The following is a 14,536-nucleotide window of genomic DNA, read 5'->3' as shown; positions in this document are numbered from 1 at the left end:
CGAATGGGTTCTGTTAATTGGAAAATATTTCTTTTTTCTTTTCAAAGACTAGATTGAATGACATTTATAGCGCTTTGGACTTATACTTTCCTTTTTCTTTTTTCTTTCCGTTAATCAATATATAATTTTTTTAAATTTTAGATGATGATTTAATCACTATTGGACTACCCGGTTAGATTAATAACGGATTTAAATACCAATCAAAAGTAAAGAATTATACTAACCAATCAAACCAGTTGAAAAGATGATTGAACCTTCTTTTTTTCTTATTTTTAATTTTTTATATAATCTTTACAATTAAACTAGTCATAACCATCCATCCAATTTAAAATCCTTGGATATAATATCACCTTAACCGAATCCATATTTATGGATCAACTTGAAAAAATTACTAAATTTTAAGATTAATGTAAACCATAAAAGTTTAAAACCCAACCACAAAAATGTTGCTTATTCCTTATAAAGATAATAAATATATATATATATATATGGTCTCATTGATTAGGCAACTTTTTATAGTATAATTAAAATAACTACAAATTCTTCTCCTCGTCGTAAATTTTATTTTTAAAATTTATATTTCAAGTACCTTACAATTAATCTCTCAAGTTTGCTACAGTGACATTTAAAATTAAAGAAATACTTGATTCGTAATAACAAAATAAAACATCATAATAGAAAACTTGCACTTTTAAACTTGAATAGTTAAAAAACTAAATTATAAACATACAAGACACGATCACTTTTTCCCAGTGTCTATGTAAATGCATATTTATTTTTAATCAAAACCACAAAAACAGTTGTTTTAATCTATATGTTAATTAATAAAATATTCTTGATTTCTCAAAAGGAATCTACTAAGATAATAATTCTTTAACAACAAAATATTTCAATTTATTCAATAGTTTTTTGTTTCAAAACAAATATCAGCGCAATTTATTATAATATCAAATAAAGTTCTTAGATATACAAGCAATGATCAAGGCAAACTTAATTTTATTAATAACAGAGCACGCACGAACAAACATGTTTATTTCATTTATTACATAAAAATATTTTTTAATCTACAAACTATTCTCACAATACCTTTATCTTAATAAATTTATTCATCTTTTAATATTAAATATTTATAAAGCAAATTAGTAACATAAAAGAATCACCACCTGTGCATAACTCAACATTTAAGCTCATTGAGTAAAATATTTACGCCTAAAAAGTCATTACAACAAACAAGATTTGTGGCCAACCACTTTGGCTTGCAGTCTAATTGATTTCGACTGAAAAAGAAAACTCAGTTTCTAATCAAACTATTTATTTATGAGATTTTAATATTAAATTATTACCCTTAACTTATATAAACTTACAACCCTAAACCCTAAAATTTGAGACTTATAATCCTAAATCCACAAGCTTCTATAACAATATTTGATTAAGCTCCAGCCAAGTTTTGAACAGCTAATTTCAAATCCAGCTGGAGCTCAAGCTTCTCTGTTCAAACTTGGCTTATCTCGCCTACTCTAAACCTAATCATACTACGTAAAAGCCAAGGGAGGATAGAACATTAGCAACCATCACAAAATGTACCCAAACCAAGCAATGCTTAATATTTTAAATAGCATAAAGCTCAACTATAAGGGGCGGGGCAGGGGCGTAGAGAGGGGGGGTATTACTCATAAGTTTGAACAGACAATTATGTTAAATGTTTATTCATATACAAATGATTATACAAGAAATTTATCTATTTATTTATTTTTATGTATATATTTGACTTGCATCAAGAACACCTTGACAATGACAAAAGACCAAACCTGGTAGTTTTGATGAGCCTTGCTGCTGCACTGCACGAGTGATCTTCAGAAGTTAATAAATATTGCAGATTCCATATCTGTTCGCTTCCCTCTTTCATATGTTTGCTTAAACCTTCACAAAAGAGGAGATGAGAGAATACTAAATGCAGATGTCTCCACGTTTGTACATTTCAACTAAAGGAGCAAGCTATTTATCTATACACTGTTATGCTTAGCCATCACCCTTTGGCCCAGCACTCATTGATTCTCCTTAAGGCTCCTTGCTTGCATCTCTGAAACCACTAGGAGATTATCATAGCATGTCCTCCCAACCTTTAATATAACTGCAAAATGAGTGTTCCCAACCAGGCAACAGCAGAGCCTGGCATTGTGTCGGACTGGAATCCACAGGATACATCAACTCAAATCAAAACCCGCATCTGCATTTATTGCATACACCAATTTGGCTTCCAGTTGCTCTTTGCTGCACCATAAGCACACATCATATGGAAGTTAACCATAATTAATATCTATCTATCTATCTATCTATCTATCTATCTATATATATTAACATGATAATGATGAGCAGCTTTATAATCAGATTTCTGGAGGTAGTAAGCAGCCAAGATGAAGCTAGTACAGGCAAAATGACAAATGGTGCACAAGAGAATGGCTAATCCCATTCTTTTGCAGGCTAATTTATCCATCACCATAAATAGCAATGCTATTTTCATGCCAAGATATCGACTTAAACTTTTTATCTCAAAGTCTTACTCTATTGTAAGCTATTCAAAGAGACAAACCTTCTATATGGTGGAAGCTTTAGAAGGTTCATACAAGTAGCTGATGTTGGTAATCGGTCCAATGCTTCTTCAGAGGCACTTCCAGCAGCTCTGTAAATAAGTCCACAGCAAAATCATTAATTTCTGATTGGAAAAGGTTTTAAAGAAAAAAAAAGATAGTGTACAAAAGAGAAATAAGCAGTCTCTTATGACGCTCATGTTCCTGTTAACCACCTGACTGATAAGTTTATCATATTTGGAGAGTACATTTAGTATGATTGTTACCTTTGTATGCAAAATAGAGGTTCGAGATATTTGAATCCCAGCAAAGGTCCTCGAGAACAACCAGTCACAAACCTAAAAAAAACCTCGTATAGTTTAATCCTCTCTCAAGTTCATTATTCTTGAAGCTAACAATTGAAGTAGCCAACATGAGAACAAGCACAGATCACGGATGATGCAACTCACTTCAAAAATTTCTTTTGATTTTCCAGTGAAAAGCTTTTGAGGACTTCCCAAAACATATCAATGACATAATGCTCCTGTCAAATAAAGAAGTAAAAATAAGCTTTTGAAAGCAAATAACCCTTGATAATAATATCAGATAGGGGAACAAGTCAATTTAGTAACAATTTGCACTCTCCTTTCAACTGAAATAAAATTAGGAATCAAAGAACGCTCGTGGGATAATAAATCATTCTAAACCAACAAAAAAGAGATCAGGAGAGGGTAAATAACTTACGCCATGATAGCCACCAGCGTAATTGGTGTGGCATCGAAGGTCATCAACATCCAAGCTATCAAGTGAACCTGAAATCAGAAGCTGAAACCAAAAACATATTTCAATGATTTATGTAAAGCTCAACATGAAGATTGCGCACTCGAGTGATAAATACTTTCAAGACCTTAAATCATCACGAAAGATGTTAAATCATAAGAAATTAGAACAATGCTTAAAGGCATTTTGGCACAAAATAATTACAAATCTCAACCAGAGACTGCAGTTCACAAGGCATAACAATTTGAAGGCTCATCATCAGGAAGACATAAGCAAAAACACACTGCTTTTTTTCCCTAAGCAAAGAAAAGAATAGACAGAAGTAATTGCCTATCAGCCTTTTGACATTTGAGAGATTAATGATTTTTGTGTTTAATTAACTCGTTCTAGCTTTTTTATTTTTAATTTATTCTATTAAGCCCAAAAACATTTTTCCTGCTAAAAACGGTTTATGGAATTTCATTTTTTACAAAAACTTTAAGCTAATAGGTCAGACAAGCTCAAGTGACTTGAAATTTAGTCTCTTTTTTTCTTTTTTCTTTTTCTTTGTTCTTTTTTGCACTATTTACTCATTATAGTACATTTGCTTAGTAAGAGAATTAGTGACATAAGACTAACTAACTTCAGATTAGTTTTTTCCTATAAATAATTAAAATTTAATGTTTGGAAACTATTTATTTTATTATAAACTTACATAAAAAAATTAATTTATTCCAACATGGCAATCCACATGAACAAACTTCTGTTACAGGTGGAATATCCACATTATAGTATTTTTCTATTCAAAACTTATTTTATATATATTAACAAAATATTCTATGAAATATAATTGGCCCAAAAATTACGAATAAAGAGTACATTGGCAAAACCCAACCTTATAAAATGATAAAATTGCCCTTTATAACCTTTAATTTTTTTAAGAGAAGGAATTCCAGAGGATAGGCATTAAAGACCTCAAGTAAGATTAGGATACTATATTGACCACAAAGTAAGCACAAGCTGTGAGATTTGAAGTAGAAGATAATACCTGCAATTCATGTTCATTGAACATATCAATCCAATCTTTCTGCATAAGCTGCTGAAATCCCCTAAGGAAATGAGAACTTTGCTGACGTATCTGCAACGATGCCATCTCATTGCGTCACCATCATGAAAATTAAAATACAGATGCATTGAACTATTTTGAAATGAAGGTTCACACTACCTGAAAATTCAAACGGTGGTTAGATACAAGGTGAATAAATGTGATGACATTCTCATTTGTAACATGTATGTTTTTGCCTCCTGGAAGCAGCTCTTCTTCTGTTTGTTCGCCGTATTCATTATTCACAATTACAAAGTAGAGCTCCAACTCTGATATGTCCCCTTTATAATGCTGAAAGTCACAGCAAAGAAGGTGGGATAAATAAGAAGGCTACATGTAGGCCACGTGAAAGTATGACTATGAGAAATAAAGTCAAATATTTTTCCATTAAATATGAAAGAAAGAAAAAGGGAAATGGAGAAGAAAGAATCACCTTTAAGAAAATAAGGTGGCGATATAATTCTGGATCCAAAGAAGGCAAGTCATTTAAATAATTGTACCTAATCAGCGATAGGAGAATATGCATTTATTAGTATCTCTAGAATACAATCGAAATAAATGCCATCCAGAGAGGAGGAAACCATTCAAAGCATTACTTTTGCTTCAATTTGCTCAATAAGAATGTCGCAAATGGTATATCCACAAGAATCCCTTCAAACATGGCCTACAAGGAAGGTGACATTAAGCCTCATCAATAAACCCTATAGATGCAGATTAGGCTGTGTAATATGATGACATACCTTTGCAAGTAGTGTTCCCAAGAAATGGAAAAATTGGAGATGCTGTTCATGTATCATCCCAGATCCAGGATTTGGATATAGGAGGTGATCAGCTGTTTCCTAGGTAAGAATGCCAAGTATGTCAAGAAACATGTGTTATTATACATAACAAGCGAGACAAATTAACATATACAACAAAATGGATCTCTACTAGTGAGAACCAAATTTGACTTTAAATGAATAAAAAGAGAAGATTATGAACTTTCCATAACAGCCATACTAGTCTGTTTGGATTCCACGATTCCTCCTACATTTTATACCAACTTCAGATTTCAGTAAGTGTTAAATCCATCTTTATCATTGAAATATCCCATTGAGAGAGCATCACTCTCTTGGTCTACAAATCAAACCAAACACATTATTATTCGAAAATAAATAAAAACAACGATTACGAAAATCTGAGTATTCTTCATCTTTCCCTTGTTCAGAAAGAATTGCATACTGATGTTCTCTCTCAACCTGCTCAACCCCAAAGAAGCATACCATCTTAAATCCTACCAATACCATCATAGAAGAAAGGTAAGGATGACACTGCTGGCATCTTTACCATGATTGAAATTAAAAATAAAAAATACATGGATAACGTCCTAACTCCCAACCAGCTTATTAAGAAACCACTCACGCATACGGAAAGAAGATACCAATTAAGCATTAGCAGAGATTAACAACCTTAAATAACCCATATTGCACATCAAATGCAGCCCGAGTAATATTCTCCATAAAATCTTTGAAAATTCCACCACCATCAATGCCAGCCTCCTCCACCCCAAACTCATTGACAAAAGTTACTCGAATCTGTAGGGAAGCAAATAAAAATGATTATATCATTCTTCACAGTGTCAAGAGGGAAGACAAGACTTGCGTAACGTATACCAGTCCTCTAAGATCCTCCTCGGACAATTGACTCATCTGATTATAAGCATCTTCTAAAATATGATCCCTTCGTATTCTGAATCGGTTCCTGGTAAAAACTCCATGAGCCCCATGTCTCTGCCTAACTGATGCTAGTTGAGACTGGTAGGTGGAGTTATAGAATCAAGATATAAAGCAAGGCAAATGGTAAATTAAATATCAGTGAAAAAGAATCCAAATGTTAGACTAATTTTCCAGGTAACTCCCAACCTCCCAATCCAATGAATTCAGATAAAGATAGTCATGTCAACTGCTTGTTCTTCAAGATCCAACAGTTTCCAACTAAAGGATCAGAAGCAAAATTTGCTAGTTACTCACAGTGAATATTTTAGCTCTGCTGGTGAATGGAATCAAAAAAGGTGCTTGCTTCAATATGTCATGTGCTTTGCTGCCTTCCACCGCAGCCTGCTAGGAATAATTGAGATCAGAACAAACATGCTGCATAGAAAAATATCAATACTTGGAAAACTGCAATGGAGTTCCTATTACCTGAGAAATAAAAAAGTCATTTACACCATCAGCATGAAAGTCACTGGGCGGAGTAAATTGCCGCCGGTTATTCCAATCTTGCAACTGTAAGACCCATTTAAGAAAAAAATCAGAAAGGCGAAAAGAGAATAATGTTTTCCTGCATGCCATTATCCTCAAGAAACATTGTTTTTATATTTATAGAGCACAAGCCAGAGAGTGTAATATCACACACAAGACAAATAGCCAACATATGTGTGTAATATCACACACAGGCATCTACCTGGGATAGGAGCTCTGAGACCACAGTACCAACCCTATTTTGAATAGTTTCAACAAGTTGCCTCTTATGAGAAGAAGTATTGGAGATAGATTTCCCACAGGTAGGGTGAACAGAAGGAATCACCCATAGGAGCTGCCATAACGCCTTTACATAATAAAACAGAAGAATTGAAGCATATCAATAGGTCATGTCCTTAATCTAATGAAAGTCCAGCAAATACAAAATGTTTTTCAGCATGAAAAGTAAAAACTGCTTCACAGTCTAAGTAACAGTCTCATCAACTACAGTTTTACAAAATGAAACACCTGTCTCAGAATGACAATTAGGCATCTGACATCCTTCAAAGACAATGGCTTCTCCTGCTCATAAAACTCCTCATTATCAACTATCATAAGCATGTGCCTAATCATCAACCACCAAGAAGCAAGACTATTCAATCATCAATTTGAAAACACCATTCAAAATTTTAAAAACAAAAACGAGTTAAGGTTGAAAAGAAAAAGAAACAGGAAGTGCATAACATCTTTCTGCCAGAAATCAACCAATCATCTTACTTATACACTGGACAGAAAACGGCCAGAGGTAGCAGCCAACCAGGTGCATCTCCCAAGAGATATGAAAAACGCTCAGGCAAGGGTGACCACTTTTGATTATGATGACATCGCTTAATAAAATTCCAAAGCACTGGAACAAGTTCAGTTCTATAGGCCAGTACAGTCATGATTCTCTCTAGAGGTAAAGTATTGAAAGTAACATGCAGAAAAGCACAAGCAGCAGTAACGGCTGCCACCTCCTTATCATCTGGTCCTTCATTATGTGGATCACAAGCAGCGGAAATCCCTCCAAACAACACATTAGTCTGCTCAGATGAATCAAACTTTGAACCCTTTCTTTGATATTGAAAATAAAAAACTAAATTCATGAGGATAGCCAAAGTCATTTTCATACTAAGAGTCAAGACTGCTTACCAATTGCAGCAGAAAGCGTGAATCAATAGCATTAGTTATCTGCTGCTCCAAATTACTATCCAAAACTATTTCCTCTATTTCATCACCTATGATCATACCATCCTCTGCAACTGTAGGACCTGAAGCCAATACTTATGCATGAGAATTTTGATGAACCAATTAAAAGAAGAATTGATGCGCAAAAAAATCAGTCATTGTTTCTGTACTATAACCAAATTTATAGTTTCCATGCTAAGAATGCTTGCAAAAAGCCTACATTGGCAAAGAGGAGGAAAGAGAGAGAAAGGTAGCATATCAAGAGGCAAGGCATACTTTCTCTGCTTGATGATTTTATAGGAGGAAGAGCATCCAACAAGAAAGTTGTAACAGCTGCAAGGTCCATGGCCTGCTCGAAATATTAAAAATATAAAAATAATGAAAAAAAAAAACTACCTTCAAAACCTAATTACATTAAAAACTGAAATTTTTTAACACAAGAAGCAGTTTCGATGCAAGCATAAGAGTAGACAACAACACTCAATGCAAGCATAAGCACAGCTTTAGTGGAAATACTAAAACAAAGATTTAAAAGAATTATTAGAATGGAAGCTACTTGGCTACAATATCTCAACTATGTACTTGCATTTACAGCTGCACATATTCATTGCTTTCTATCACATTAAAAGGAAAATATTTTTCTAGAGAAATGCATGTAGGACCACATTTAGCTAATGATATACAGAAAAGCTCGTAGCAGAAAATCATACAGTACCATTAACAAAAGTCATCTTCCTACCATTTCAAATGAGCAGTCAGGCTGAGATAAAGCAGCACCTGCTGTTTCTAAAATATTACCAAGGAGGCAGGCATAACCAGGAAACTTATTTGATATATCAGTGGGAAGTAAATTAGCGTGGTTTTGCACACACAAGACCATCTTATTAGTGTAGTGCAGAGTCAATCTCCAAGAAGCAAAAACCTACATAGAGAAACATCATAAAATTATAATCTGCAACAAATATAAAATGAAAACAAAAAATTATGTTGCAACAAAAAAATTGCTATGAAAAAAGATTTGGGTGCTTTGCAACACTAAAAAGGAAAGGGAGAAAAAGGTAGTTTCTGAAAAGATAAAGTAGAAACAACCAAGTAGAATACAGAGAATATGCTTCGAAGTTTTCAATGCAACATACTACCAATACCAAGATTCAATTAGGCTCAAAAAACCTACTTCTAAAGCCCCAAACAAGTAAGAAGAAATTTACCACTTTTAAGTATGGAAAAAGTTGCCATATGAAAGGGATTGTAAGAATTTGGGATGAGAAACTCCATTGTGAATCCACATTTGAGCAAACACATGTACTCTGACCAACATGAGAAATCATAAGAGCAAGCACACGCTCCAATGTAGATATTTTCCCAAAAGAACCTCCAGCACTTATATTTTCCTTCACCACAAAATTAAGCTGGTATCAGGAAAGAAGAAGGCAATTACTAATTACAGATTTTAAGATGCGCAACTATGGAGATAGGTATATCAAAATGGCTACAAAAATAATACATCCAAAAGGAAGAAAACAAAACCTAAAAACAGGGAGGCAGAAAAATGTACCTTTACCATTAGAATAACTTCTCTAAACAGAGAGAATACATTTCTTTGCATGAGATAACCAACTGCCTTACATGCCCATGGCAGTTTAGGATCTAAAAACAAAAGCAATGTTTGAAGCAAGATGGTTGTTGATGCAGTGGCCTCCTCAGGAGCCATCAACAGTTGATCTTTCAATTGATTTCTGTACAATAAAAATTAAAGTAAAATAACCTTTAGAAACAACAAAGAGATATACAGAGAACATATGAGTATATTAAATTCCAGACAAGAGCACAAGACACCAACAACGAGAAAGGGGAGAAGAGATAGGTATGACTATACATAACATCAAGATCAGGTGTTCACTTTTTCTTCTTGTTTCTGTTTCTATTTTATAAACCTGAGATTCTACAGAACATATAAAGCTAATTACATAAATAAAGAGCACAAGCTACATAATGTGATGCAAAAATAAAAATGAAATATAAAACAAAACCAGCAGACAAAGAAAGATTTGAGGCACTAACCTGTTCTGATGTATAGCCTGAATACAAGCAAATGAGAGCCGCTTCAGTCTGTAGGCAACTAAAGAATGATTGGGTGAATAGTCCATACCTGCAAAGAGTCCAACGGTATCCCCTGTTTGCATATATATTGAAAAGTTAGGGAAAGAAAGAAGGATAACAATACCAATAATATACAGAACACAAAAAAGACACACACACACTCACACACTGAAAATTATACATGATACAATATGGAAGAAGGGATCCTGATAAGAATACCGCTATCTCGAACAAAATTCTGAATTAATCGGCAAGTCTCAACAAGAACTGAAAAATCATTTAAATTGTGGGCATCAAAGAAGAAAATTAGCTGGCGGAGAAACTCTGAGTCTGGACCAAAACAATGCCTGTTTAACAGAGAAAATCTGAACTAAATCAGAAAATCACATGATAGACCAAGTAAATTAGAAAGCACTGAAACAGGCTAAAAATATAGTATATCAATTCACCGTATATGTTAAACAGAATTCTCATTAACCTGGAAAGAGCTTAAAGGCACTAAGGATGGAAAAGAGTGAAGATGGAAAATTGTTAATCAAAGGGTTAATATTCATAAACAGTTTACTATGTAGTTTAACCATTAGATTAACAAATTTTCCATCATCGCTTCTTTCCATCATACCAAGCAAATCCTAAAGAGTCCAGATTTACCTATCTACATTTTGGCAGTGCTTTCTGTAGGTTTGGTAGAAGTGCTCTCGGACCTTGGCATGTTCAGCTTCCACAACCTTTCTCCCTCTGAAGTATTTCTGTAGCTAGTAATTAGTCAACACTTTGCAAATGAAGGCCAACAAGTTCTTAAAGATAAATCCAGGTAACCAATTTTTCCGCAGAAATTGCTTAATAGAAAGATATAGCTAAAAGATTCTCATATACCACCTTAGCAAGAAAACCCAACAACATGCCAAACACAAGGTCACAGCAAAGTAAAAGCTTAAAATAAACAGTGTACCGCTGTGATTTAAACAAAACTTATTTATTGCATCACCTTGCTAGATTGGAGGATAGTTCAACAAGTTAATAATGTAAAGACCATTTGGTTTAGTTGGACTATTTAAACATGATGACTTAAAACAATTCAAACTTATGTTTGAGTATAATAAGTTTGAATTTAGAAAAATAAAATCATATTGGAGTATAAGTTCTTTGAGGTGTTCAAAAATGAAGGAAAACCATCCACCTATTAAGGAACAAAAGCAAATTTTAGATATTCATCTTCTAGTCAATCAAAATAACAAAACCATTTTTCTTCAACATATTATAGAATATTTTTAGTACATGTTAAAGCGCATATTTTCCCAAGTAAAACTTGATGATTACCGTATTCCTTCTTTCAACAACCAACAACATCAATTAAGGTTCCTATTTCCATTCAAATTCCAAACATACATCCAATGCCTTGGTATTGAATCCGTTTCCGTGGAATCATATGAGTTAATTCTATTATTTGCCTTTCCTTCTCATTACATTCTAGAGCTAGATCCACCAACAATTAAGCCCCAAAGTTACATTATCTACAGCATGACAGAAGAACCTGTGCATAATAGTAAAGCAGTGCAACATATCCAATGTAACCAGTTCTTTCCCACACCCAACAAAACTACAAAATCTATATAAAAAACTTGAAGTATTGTTACTCGAAGTTGTTCATTGCTACTTGTGTTAAAATTAAACACGCATGGAAAAGTTTTCAAGAAATTAAATAACTCAATGCAAACAAAGTTGTTCAATTGTAAAAGCCAAAGCAGCGGATTAACTCAAAATGAGAATAAAAGCAAACCTGAATCGTGAGAGCTGCAGAATTCTGGCGACGCAACCAGAGGCGGCGATTCCGCTCCAATCGCGTTTGTTCTAGAAGTTTCTGCCTATCTCTCTCCTTGGAGCTCCGACCACCCAAATCAACTCGCTTCCGACTGGAAGGATCACCGGTGAAGAACATTCTCGAACCTAACCGCCTTCACTAGAAAACCTAAATCAGGTAACCAGTCAATACCCTTCCAAAGGTTTTTCCTTGATTGGATCAATGAAGAGTTGCCCTAAAAATGTTCTCAGTGTGGAATTCAAATAAGGGATGGGGAAGGTAATAACTAAAAATAAAGAGAGACTTTTGGTGTTTGGGTGGAAAGAAAAGTGGAGAAACTGAATTAAACACAAAGTGAGAAAGAAAGAAAGGAAGCAAATCTTTTGATTCTTTGGGCTGTGGAGTGGGAAAGTTAAAACCAAATACTTCATTAAATAAAAATTAAAATTAAAATTAAAATGATTACTACAGGTACTGGTGTTATCGTACAACGTCGACACCCACTACGTCCAAAAACCCATGAAAGCCACCGTCTAGTTTTTCAATCAAACGTGATTCTTCCAAGAAAAATTTGATTCATGACAATATTATTATATGATGAAAATTATATTCATTTATTTGGTTAACTAAACACTTTTTTAATCATATCAAGATCACTAATCAACTTAGTTTTATTTTAATATTTTTCATTAATCTTTATCATTAACATCAATATTTAATAATTATATTTTCATTATTATTCTCTAATTGTCTTGCATATAATATGTAAATATTTATATATTCTAAATATAATAATTTTTGTATAAAAATCATGTGTTGGGACTTTGAGATGTATTTGGCTCGAGAATAATTTTGTAATTTTTTCTCTTTAAAAAACTTCCTAGGCGCTAAATTTTCTCAAACTAAATCTTAACTTTGTTAGTGATGGAGTCAAGTTTCAGATTAGTTACTAGTCACGGCTTCTCTAATAGTATTCTCTCTTTTTTTCTCTTTGGTTTTTCAATTCAGTCTACATTATCGTGATTTTTGTTTTATCTACTCTATTTTCTCTAAAAGCAATGGTGGTTTAATTTTAATTTTTAGTTTCTAATTGAAACATACATAAATCTATTGTCCTATCCAAAAAATCCCACCTAGTGAATTGGCTTTGGTAAACATCTATTGTGGGGTGCAACGTAAAGTTCAATATACTCTAAAAGGGGGTTAATTGATGTTTAAAAATTTGGGGAAAAAATATAACAATTAAAATTGACATAATGATTTATAGGGATTCAATCTTAATTCCCTACCTCAACTACCTTAACTTACCACAACTAAGGATTTCTTAAATTCACTAATTTGAAACCTTTAAAGAACAAGGTTTAACTTTTACAACACTATCTTTTCAATAGGCAACCTAAAACCACTTTCCTTAAGGTTATCTACACAAAACCTTAAGTAAACCCTCATAATTTTGAGAATTGAGTAATCAAAGAAAAATTGTTTTTAAAAGGTTGATTTACAACAGTCGAGCTCACTCAATTAAATTTGCAATACTTCAAAATTAAAAGACAGTAGAATCTCGAGTGTGTATAAGAAAAGTACAAGAGTTTCTTGTGTTCATTTGGGAGTCCTTGAACCATATTTATACCCTATAACAAGCTTGGGGACGTTTGGAGTCGTTAGACACAAATTGGAGTCATTGAAACATTGAATATGTGCATTAATTACAGACTACAAAGGACTTGTGTTGATCCAACTATTTTACTATTGGTACAAATGCTTGAAAAGTATAGCCGTTGGAGCCTATAGTATTGCCACAACTAGGTTTGTATCGCAACAAGTTCTAGGAAAAGTTGAGAGAGCTTACTATCGAACTTGTTGCAATACAACTCCTCTAACTCTCCTTAGGTATCTATACAACTCCAATATACCGATACAACCAACCCTTTGTTGCGATACAACTCCCTTAAGATCATAAGGTTGTTTATTGTCTTCCTTATGTCGATACATAAGAAATATTTTATGAGGATATTTTTCAAAGTGTTTTGAAAGTTTTAACTCATAAGAAATATTGTAAGACAAATTGTATCATTTTATGAGTTTGAAATACTTTAATGTAATTTTCTAATATTTTTCCATGAGTTTTGCAAATTTGATTAAAGGAGATTTTTAAGTTAATTTTGTTATATCAAAACATTTGAAAACCAAGGCTAACAAAACTAGCTCGTTACCATGCTTTCATATAAAGACCATCAATAAAGGTTATGAGTTTTGTTTGGTAACTCTTTCCCACTCAATCTTTCAAAAATATGCAAGATTTTTAATTAAAGGTTTACATGTATAATCAAATGCAAATAAATTTGAATGGCATATTCCTTAGTCTACATGACATGTTATCAAACATATATGGCATGCTTATTCAATTACCATCCATTAATCATTACTAATAAATGAAATAATTAGAAGAGTTTTCCATGGTTCCACCCTAGGAAAAGAAAATTTGAAATTCGGTTACAAAGTTTTACAAGCTAGCTTTGTATCTTGAACTTCCTTAGATATAGATTGTGCTATCATGAACTCACGTGAACTTGTCTTGAAGCTTGTAAGAACTCATTTTATCCCTTAACCGAAGGTTCATGAAAAATAATTGAGGTTTCGATTAAGTCAATATTTTCTTTTAGACTTCCTTAAACAATAAAATTAATTTGGAAACACTAACTTAAGGTTTCAACAAAACATATGAATTGAATATAGTAAAAAACAAGCATGTTATAAC

At 33.1% G+C, this 14,536-nt stretch overlaps 1 protein-coding gene across 4 annotated transcripts; it reads right to left on the bottom strand.

Annotated features, from left to right (window-relative positions):
• Positions 1 to 1,666: 1,666 nt before the first annotated feature.
• On the bottom strand, positions 1,667 to 12,318 carry LOC105776977 (E3 ubiquitin-protein ligase UPL6). 4 transcript variants are annotated; one of them, XM_052622039.1, is made up of 27 exons: positions 12,248 to 12,318; positions 11,758 to 11,946; positions 10,629 to 10,726; positions 10,197 to 10,324; positions 9,939 to 10,050; positions 9,433 to 9,613; positions 9,086 to 9,286; positions 8,617 to 8,799; positions 8,154 to 8,226; positions 7,842 to 7,960; positions 7,428 to 7,732; positions 7,179 to 7,275; positions 6,874 to 7,017; positions 6,612 to 6,695; positions 6,441 to 6,527; positions 6,084 to 6,224; positions 5,880 to 6,005; positions 5,172 to 5,270; positions 5,028 to 5,095; positions 4,865 to 4,931; positions 4,552 to 4,722; positions 4,375 to 4,464; positions 3,312 to 3,392; positions 3,038 to 3,111; positions 2,855 to 2,926; positions 2,591 to 2,680; positions 1,667 to 2,271 (listed from the first exon to the last, which is right to left on the bottom strand). In XM_052622039.1, the coding sequence occupies exons 2-27, from the start codon at positions 11,914 to 11,916 to the stop codon at positions 2,205 to 2,207; spliced, it is 3,117 nt and encodes a 1,038-aa protein (XP_052477999.1). In that variant the 5' UTR covers positions 11,917 to 11,946; positions 12,248 to 12,318; the 3' UTR covers positions 1,667 to 2,204. The 4 variants fall into 4 exon arrangements, with proteins under 4 accessions (XP_052477999.1, XP_012455427.1, XP_012455430.1 ...); XM_012599973.2 differs by lacking the exon at positions 12,248 to 12,318 and having other exon boundaries at positions 9,086 to 9,268; positions 11,758 to 12,203; XM_012599976.2 differs by lacking the exon at positions 12,248 to 12,318 and having other exon boundaries at positions 10,159 to 10,324; positions 10,629 to 10,715; positions 11,758 to 11,903.
• Positions 12,319 to 14,536: the final 2,218 nt, after the last annotated feature.

Source organism: Gossypium raimondii, chromosome 10, assembly GCF_025698545.1.
Source record: "Gossypium raimondii isolate GPD5lz chromosome 10, ASM2569854v1, whole genome shotgun sequence".
Taxonomy (NCBI): Eukaryota; Viridiplantae; Streptophyta; class Magnoliopsida; order Malvales; family Malvaceae; genus Gossypium; species Gossypium raimondii.
Note: the sequence above shows the minus strand (reverse complement) of the source record. Positions and strands in the feature narration are given on the sequence as shown.